The sequence below is a fragment of the Buteo buteo genome, chromosome 19 (assembly GCF_964188355.1).
Source record: "Buteo buteo chromosome 19, bButBut1.hap1.1, whole genome shotgun sequence".
NCBI classification, from domain to species: domain Eukaryota; kingdom Metazoa; phylum Chordata; class Aves; order Accipitriformes; family Accipitridae; genus Buteo; species Buteo buteo.
In genome coordinates this window covers 22020389-22030019 of record NC_134189.1, presented here as the reverse complement: position 1 = coordinate 22030019, position 9631 = coordinate 22020389, and the positions used below count along the sequence as shown (strand labels likewise).

Here is a 9631-nt window from a genome sequence, read left to right as displayed (position 1 = left end):
TTTAATAAGGTGAGGAAAACGTAAGTAATATGTTTTAGAAATTCTTAAGCAGGATAATCCCTAGTAGGCTTCAGTTTTGTTCAGAATGAAATATTTCAGGCAGATTTGGGAGAGGTTGGCAGTTTCATTGTAGTATAAACAGATGTAAGGTATTCATAAATACTGAAACATTACTGCAGAATTTGTCATAAAAACTACTTGAACTGCCTTTCAGTTGTTCAAAAGTGGTTTTTTCTTATAGTGAGGTTTGACAGGCCAAATGGAGTTCTCTTAATCTCTGCAAAAATGTAGGTCAGATTGAATAGGTTTAACAAAAGTACCTAACTAGCTATTCTTATTTTATGAAAGGAGAAATTGAGGGAGAGAGGCAAGTAGTGTCCTAGGGTCTAGCTCTGTTTCTGTTATTTCAGTCCTACCTTTGCAATAAGAAGAATCTTTGCATAAAACAGAAGCTCGTGACTGACATAACCCCCCTTCACCCCTGAATTCCTGGCTCTGAAAATACAGGCTCAACTCTAGCAAGTGTAAAGTACGTACTGAAATTACATTTTAGATGTCTTGAGCTGGGCATAAATTGTTCCCTTACTGGGCCACTTGTTCTCTTGTTAGCTGAACTTTGGCTGAAGAAATATAAAACTGGTGCTCAATTATGAGGGTCAGTTCTCTTGGCAGCTGTGGTGCTTGTGTACCTGAAAATAAGGCTATAGGTTATCTGCCTCAAGCAGAACTTCAGATCAGTGCTCAGTTTGTGGTCTTTTGGGTTTTTTAAAGACTTAGCTACAAGGATTTTGAATTTACAGAGTAGCTAACATGCTTTTATACCTACTTGGAGCTATTGTTTTTGTGCTATGTTCATTCTCTCATTCCAGTGTTCTTACCTTTCACGGGCACTTAAAGTGGCTTACACTTGGGGTGGATTACACTTTTATAGTGTAATCATTCTGCTGTGTTTTCATAATACTCTGGCTGTCTGACTGTAACCAGGCTTTTTGCTTGTGAATGCTGCTGTCTACTGTAACTTAGCCACAAAAATACTCCCTGTGGCTTGTGATCTTTTGAGGAGGAAAAAGAAGGGGAGAAGAAAGTTCTGTAGGCCTCTGTCTGCGCACTGTTTTAAACATAATAGTCTTGCAATGACAAGATATTCACTGATTCAGAGAAATGCATATCCTGTAAACTTCTGTATTGAACAGTATTATATCCATGTGCAGCCCTTCCCACCTGCTTCCATGGGAGGACTGTATGCAGGTGCAACAAATGCTTTGGAAGTGAAACAGACTTCCTGCTGCAGTTGGAAAAACTTTGGAAATAAAGTCTGTGCTACATAGAACTGGATTTCACAGTCCTTGGGGCAAGCTATGTGCATACTTACTTCATGCCAGGGGCACATGCTTGAGACTCCCCCATGGAATACTAGAATGAACTTGGATGTGATCTGGATAGCAAGAGTTGTAATGACCCTAATAACTCCGGAACAGTGGTTTTCAAACTCCTCAACTTCTAGATCCATGGAAACTTCCGATGAAGATGGAAAACCATGCAAGTCTGACGCTCAGTTATTTGTTGTGGTTTTTTAGAAAGTCTGTAGATCCTGAATTCAAAGCCATGGCCTTAAACATCATTATCCTTTCTGCTGGTTTGGCTTTTTGGAGAACCAGCTAGCCTTCAGCATCACTGTCCTGCAGAAAGAAAGTGTATGCTCTGAGATGTTCTGACATACTTGGGGGAAAAACAGTGGCACAAGCCAAGCGACCATGGGACCCTTAGTCAAGTGTAACAGAGATGAGAAAGCTTTAGAGGCTGTGTCAAACAAGTGGCAGCTTGAACTCTTCCATTTTGTGCTGTTGGCAATAGTGGGACAATGCAGCTGTGATTTGATTTTGAGTGTTAAGATTTAGACAATGATGCACTGAGCAGAAAATTGATCCTGATGACTTAGTACCACCAGCTGCTGAGATAAATAAGTACTTCTAATATCTTAATGTTTTAAAATGTGATAGGAAAGACCTACAGAAAGTTGTCACTGAGTTCAGAGCTTCATCATAATCTCCTGAGTATTGTTAAAATGCATAACTCTTCAATGCTTGGCTATTAGTCTGGAGTTTTGATTTGTAAATTGTGACTTTTGTAGGACCACATAGGGTCCTTCGAGTTAGTCAGGAATTCTAAGGATGATTGGCCGTAAAGTGTGTGTCTGTAGTACAAACAGAGATCTGCTCTGAAAAAATTCAGTGTGGGTTAAATATGTGAAGATCCACACAGTCTTAGGTCAGATAAGTGGTTAGTGTCAGCCTACAACTTGGCTTTAGCTGCACCTCAAGTTAAAGTCAAACTTCTGCTGTTTTAACATACTAGATAACATCAGTTAGGTGGTAAGAGTCCAAATATGGTTTGAACAGTGTACCTGTAAGAGTCTGGTTTTGATTCCAGAGGCTCAGAAGGTCTGTGTTCTGTGGTTACTGCTCAGTGTGTTGGTCTAGCCAATTATTTTCACTTATGTTACACAATACTCATATTTTTGTCTGTGACTTGGAGAGTGCTGTTAACAGTTCTTAATGGCCTCTAAATTTGTCCTTCTTCCTTTGAAATATTCTGTGTAGTGTAGTGCTGGTGTACATAACAAGCTGCATGTAAAATCCCAGCAATTTCACAACCTCGGATGGTATCCCAAATGTGGTGTGAGAGCTTAAATAGTCGCTAAATTAACCTGCTCTAACTAGTATCTCCACATGCCTTTATTTAGTCTGGCTTTCTATAAATGAGAAGATGCCATGTGTCCTCTTTATTCGCTCTTTGGCTTTCTGAGGAGCTATAGAGTGTTTTCTAGTAACCAGCAGAACTCAATCCATGTGTAAAATGACATGTCGTCTCAAAACCTTGTAATCTTACTGCCTATGTGTGTATTCCAGTGATCCAAACCCAGAGCACCTATAGAAAACCAGGCAAGTAGAGAATAGTTTATCAGAAACAGAAAAATGAGAAAATGCCATAATAGGTTTTTGTTGCAAAAATGTAAATACATTTTACAGTGGTGCAGAAGCAGGGAGGAGACAGCGCTATAAAAAAGAAATCTATTAACAGAATGTACACAGGAAAGGCGTTGCCACTTTCATGCTAATAGTGCCTAGGTGATATAGTCCTTGCTCTGGAGGAGATGACTGACTTGGAAGGAATGTTGTTCACCCCCTTCATTCTCAATAATCTCATTGCTTCTCTAAGAATGCCAGCAAAAAGAACATTAATACTAGTATGTGTATATAGGGCTGTTAGAGATACAGTAATATCTCCATACACATTTCAGGAAAAATTCCTGCAAGGATCTGGACTGAAATTTTGAAACAAATTCATGCCAACAAGTAAAACAGCTAGTACAGGTTTTCCTTTTGAGCCTTTCTGAGAGAACCTGAGTTGGAGCTATAATAATCAAGAACTGGAAGGCACTAGTACCAAATTAAATAAATATTCCAAACAGAGCTCTAGGCCATGTTCTGACAAGGATCGAGATGCTGAAGTGGATATGTGAGATGTCCACAGCCCCTTCTCAGTTGTTTTACACTGGAGAGAAGGGCACAGTTTCAACCATCAGAATTTCCTGGGAGGCTGCATATTGGCCTTTTAGCCAAGTCTCACCTGTTTCCTGGTAAGAAACTGTTAATGGAAACTCTAAACAGTGTTGAGAATGCAGGCAGCTCTGATGAGTGCAGTAGCACCTGAGCTGCTAGACAAAAAGGGGCCGCAGGACACCTTGCACACCTCTGGTCTATAGGAAAGACAGCAGTTTATATGTTCAAAAGAGGAATGTGCTTTGAGCTATGCTGTTGCAGACTGTTTGGACCAGAGCATGTATGGCTCAGTTTGATGGCTCTTGGATAGTTTGCTCTTAGGCATCCAACTCTCGCCTTGCCGACATGTTAACTACATAATTAAGATCAGTAAATCTTGTTGTGACAGGGACAGTGAAAGCATTGCAGTGTTAAACACGAGAGCATCTACTACCCTTAATAGGTTTTTAAGGGTTGAGTCTGTAACCTCTTTGCTAAGCTTCACACACTTCTTGAATAAAGCTGATATCCAGCTGTGGAAATAAGACTTGGCCTGTCTTCATGCAAAATGAACCACGGTGAACACAGATTCTAGTACCTGTCCAGGTGTCTGCATAACAGGAAAGGAAAAAAAAAAAAAAAACAACAAAATGTGACATGCTTATTAAGTGTTACTTAATAGAGGCTAAGGAATGAATAACTAAGGAAACAGAATTCCTTACTGCTGTATTTGGGCATACAGATGGGCAGTGCACTGGTGCCAACTTCTCTTGCTTCTGTAGCTGTTTTGCAGAGGCATGCTTCGCTTTAAATACAGTACAGGGACCGCCTGTGAGTAACTGCTGTTCAGCCTCAGGTCACACAAGTGGAGCTCACTGAGAGCGAACGTAAAGCTAAACTGCTGCTGACGCTTTTCATTACGGAAATCTTTGGTGATGGATGATTAAGAGATGTCAACCCAGCAATCCGGAGTACTGTTAGTTTTAAGTGCTGTGAGCACTAGATGGGGCTGTTGCTCCACACTTTACTGAAGATTTGTATGCTGTGGGAAATCAAGGTCTTTCAATGTGGGCTATCTGGTTTCTGCTGCAAGCCTAAAGCATCTAGCTGGGCTGAAATGTGGTAGATGGTGAGATGGATGAAACAAACCTCACAATCCCCACAAGCAGATTCTCAATGTAAGAAAACCAACCTAAAATAAACACAAATTATTTTAGTAGTAAAGGAAAAGTATAATCATCTTGCTGTGTAGTTTTTCAAGGAATATGCACTGTTCCTGCACTGGTGCATAGCCCTAGCTCTCCTCCAGTTATCATCACGCAGCTGGGAAGAAAAATCTTGGGGAGAAAGAGGCAGATCCAGCCTACTTAGCCAGCCAGACTCCCCAGGCAGAGTCCATGCTGTGCTCCCAGCCACAACCTTTGGTTCTCTCTTCCCGACTTCCATCCCTGCTGCTCATCCCTGTTAGGTGTTCATGGTCATATGCGTGAGAACTTTCAGGAGCAAGAAAAAGGGTGGCAGAGACAGCAGATGCTCACGGGTATCCCCAACACATCTCCTGTGAAATTGTTCTGTTCCTTCACAGCAGGGTGACCTGGTACCTCAGTGTAAGCACCTGTCCTTGAGACTAAATTGGTGCCTGATGGTTAGCACAGCCTATCTGCAGTTTGTCTGCTTTTTGGTGAGGAGAAAATTAAGGTGCTCTTACAGCCCTCTATTGGTGGTGCTGTAATGCCTTCTGCCTCTGTGGTTACACAGCAGTCTGCCCCCCCCCCCCCCTTATTTTTCCAAAATTCAGAAAGGAAAAGTTGTACAGTGTGATGAGGACTGAAAAAAATGTTACCAGATGCCTCCTCTCCTTCCAGCTATGCTTTCTGATCGTAGCCTTTTGCTCTGGAGAAACAGTATTCTGACAGACTCACTTACTGTAGCTTTCCAATCACAGGAAACAGGATTCAACTTTACATAAAAGATACAACTTCACTGAATGCCGCATTTAGTTAATTAAAAGACGTATTTTTTAGAAGTGTGGGTTTTGAGCAGTATTCTCTATTCTCAGTGGGACTCCTGGATTCAAGAAATCTTTTTTTTTTTTTTTTTTTTTAAAAACACTGGCCATTTGGTTTAAATGTCTCAATGAAAACTGAGCTTTCTGGAAAATCTGCAGTCAATCTATACTTAGCACTTCATGGCCAAAAGGTCACACAAAATTCAGTACATTCCTACACAAGCTGTTGAAGATAGTGCCTCTTCAAAGAATTCCATTTTTAATACAGAATTAAAGAGTGAAGACAATGTAGTCAAAGGTACCAAAGTGACAGACAACATGCCATTAAAAAGCCTCCAGAGATTAATCAAAGTCTAAGTTTCCTCATGCTGCTCTGCCATTTTTCCCTACCTTGGCTGGAATGAAGACCTACCCACTGGAAAGTCAAGAGTAGAGTTCAAATAAACATTCTGTCTGTGAATTGGCATCAACTCAAGTCTCAAGAGAATACTTAGTCTAAAAATTAGCAAACTTTTGGCAGATCATTTAGATGTGATTTAAATGATTAAATGCCTCTTCAAAGGAGATGGAGTTGTTAAAAGAGACTGATTTTAAAGAAGGGGAAGATCCTTCTCAAAACTTGCACCGACTTCCATCTTCGATAAAATACTCTTTTATGCATTAACCGCAAGCCACAAGGTAGCGCTCTTAATCCACAGCTTGACTACAAAAGAAAAGGTTTGGGGTTTTTTCTGCCTTTTTTAATATTGCACAGTAGGAACATACGGAGAAAAGCATGTTTTATAACATGGTTAATTTAGTTTCTGCAGCACCTCCACAGACTACACCACACACAGTGCAGTCTATAATGGTAAACAATTTTTTCTTAAATGAGACTTGCTACCTTCAGAGGGTTTGAGAAGAACAATCTGGGAAAAGTAGTCCCAAGAAATGGTTAAAAAGCCAAGGAAACAAAATGAAACAACTACAGAGGAGCTATCTGAATAGTAAAATTCTGTAACTGAACATGTAGCTAGCAATCCCACGTCAAACTAACTCAAGTATCTGCAAATCTAGAATTTCACCTGTTTTTCATTTGGAACGAAAGTAATTCTTCAGTTTTCCTTGAAAGGCATCTGCTGGTGCAATACCACTGCGATGGTCCACTGCACCCCCCCCACCCCTCCTCCCCAATTGTTTAGGCGTCAAAGAATTCCACGTATATTGACAACAAAGTGAGTATGATCTTCCAGGAAGGCATGTAAATTGTGTATGCGTACACACTACAAGGATTACTGATGAGCATAATAAAAAGAGACACATTGTTACTTTTACCTTCAACAATATAAATATATATATCTGTGTAATCTCATTACAATACTTCCATAGATGTATACACGTAAGTAGTTCTTAGCAAGATGAAAGCCAATCCATTTTCCACGGTGTCTGTGAAACTTCCACGGCTGGAAAACAAAAAGACTGGAGTGATTTTCCAAGGGATGGAGTTCTGCCAGCACGACTGAATTCAATTTATTCCTTTTTTTGCTCTTCACCTTTAGATTCCATTAGCACCTCTTGCCATTTCTTCTCCATCTCTTCTTTGCAACTCAGGAAGGCATCTTCCAAACGCCTCATGGAGTTGGCCAGGTCTGGGTTGGTACGTATAACTACCATGTCATATGCCATCCAGGTTGCCTGCACTACAAACCCAACAGATACTACTAGGCCAGGAATTTTGGCTAAATAAAAGCAATGGCTGATTCAATAAACGAATAAAAGACATGAGTTATTATCAGTTCAGATCTTATGTCAAAGAAAGCTTGCTGTAAAATAAAGTGGAAACTGCCCACAGTAATACTGAAATAAAAGACTGTTCAGTATTACTTCTTTATAAATGTCTCAAAATACTTCAGAATGGAAGTATACTGGTGTAAATTACAAAAGGGAGACAGACACTTTACCTAAAAATTAGAACAAAACAGGTAATCAAAAAGAAAGGTTCAACAGACTGTTTTAAAATAAATGAACCAAAGAATCCTCTCTCCAGGCCAGTTGCAGTCAGGAGGCTTGTGTTAGGCGAGGAACAGTAAGATTAAGGAGGCTGCAGCATAGAGATGAAAGGTTTTAAGAACAACCTAAATAATTAAATTGATTTTGAAATAACATGTATCTAATAAAGCAGAGCAAATAGTTTTAGCACTTATTTCATGCTTTCCCTTTTGTTTTACCATAAATTGACTGTAGTTTTCTCAATGGCACTCATAAATTGTGTTTAATTACAAATAGTTCAATGAACAGTTTCCATCTAGCCTTGTTAGTTGCACAGTTTCTGATAGAATTATTGCAGAACACAGAGAGGAATATGCGGTCCTCTCCATACATACAAGACTAAGATTAAATTTGCAGAGGAGTCTTTATTCTAGCTGAGGAATTAAACACATCATGCACTGACCTGAGAGATACTATGTAGCCCACCATTTTTCAGAATTAAATCTCATCTTACATACTATGTTTCAATAATTGTACATTAAATACCTTAGTATCATTTCTGTTTTCAACCACCACTTTGAACTCAGCATGCATCACCTATTAATTTTCAGTATTTGCATGCTTTCTCCCAATAAAGAACATAAGGGCATTAGTTGATGGTGATAGTTTCCACTTATATTTCTCTCACACAGAATTTTACAGCAATGAATATAAATAGTAAATCTTCAATGTCTTCACTCTAGTAGACAAATCCGTAAAATTCTTAATAGACCTGTACCTGTTAGTTTTTCCATTTCCTCCAGAAGTTTTTCTAAGTCCCTTTTCGGGTCCTCCACCATCTTTACCATGTTATCATAGTTTCCTTCCTGAGGTTCTGATTCTGCCATCTACAAGGAAACCAGGAATTTCACACTTTATTATACTTTGAAGTGAGTTGATTTTCCCAGTTGAGAGAAAGTAACATTGCAATAAATTAAAAAAAAAACAACAAACCCAACAGTGTATATAAATACTCAATTTACATGTGAATTCATTAAAAAATCTGACCTTGAAGTTACTGGTCATCACTTGTATGCTGCATAGTATTTTCAATCCATTTTGAAATTAATTTAAGTAGAAGGAATTACACTCAAATATGCTGCATTTGTGCCAAATAAAGATTTTGGTATTAGTAATAACAAAGATCACCGTCAAACACTTCATTAGAAAATTTTATTTATTGTCCTGTTACGGTTGTCTCCATGCTTCTCTCCCAAATACTCTTGACGTAGGTCAATTCCTAATTTTCAAAGGTAGTTGCAAAACCTCCATTTGCATCCAGTATTTCACACTTGCATGCTGCAGCAAGGTAACTACACACACTAAGTTCTGTCACCATATAAGTGCTTGTGATTTACCAACCTCCGCTTCAGTTGTAGGTAGTAAAATCTCCAGAAGTAAAAATGCTTGGGGCAAAAATATAGGTCGGGAGGCTCAACTTATGCAATTACAAGTTTCAGAACCTTGATATTAACCGAAAATGTGACACACAGCCTTGCCTTTAACTTTCTTTTCTGAAAACCACCGGTGGATGGCAGGGAACTACACAGGGGGAGATGGGAGAGCTTCACTGCAGTGACTCCACACGTCCCGCAGCGAGCACAAGTTTTCGTCAGCCTCCTTTTTTCATATATCATTTCTCAAACTCAATTTTCCCGGTTTTTTATTGCCGATAAATGCGGAAGGAATGCGACCGTTTATAACGTCTCCACAGCACCTGAAAGCGATGCCGAGCCTCACCCAGACGCTGGCTGCTGACGGGCCTCCCCACACAGCCAGCTCCCTGAGGTAACCGTGCTCCGGCAAACCCTTTCCCCCGGGGACCTCCACAAGCCCAGACCCCTCCTCGTCCCACACGACGGGCCCGCTGCCACCTCCCCGCCGCCGAGGGGGGACGTCGGGCGGGCCCCGCCGCCGCCTCAGCCTCCCCTTTTCCCGCCTTCGCCAGCTGGGGCGGGGACGGGAGCGGGCGGCAACGGGACACCAAAAAATACCGCGCCGGTCTGTCCTCTCCGTCCTTTCCTGCGCGCTCTGCCCCCGAGCTCACGGACACGATTAATTCTGTGTTTCGCGA

General features: G+C 40.6%; 1 protein-coding gene across 1 annotated transcript; it reads right to left on the bottom strand.

Moving 5' to 3' along the window:
• Positions 1-6851: 6851 nt before the first annotated feature.
• SYCE3 (synaptonemal complex central element protein 3) lies at positions 6852-9346 on the bottom strand. The gene is made up of 4 exons (XM_075051625.1): positions 9275-9346; positions 8297-8405; positions 7083-7229; positions 6852-6992 (listed from the first exon to the last, which is right to left on the bottom strand). The coding sequence occupies exons 2-4, from the start codon at positions 8403-8405 to the stop codon at positions 6940-6942; spliced, it is 309 nt and encodes a 102-aa protein (XP_074907726.1). The 5' UTR covers positions 9275-9346; the 3' UTR covers positions 6852-6939.
• Positions 9347-9631: the final 285 nt, after the last annotated feature.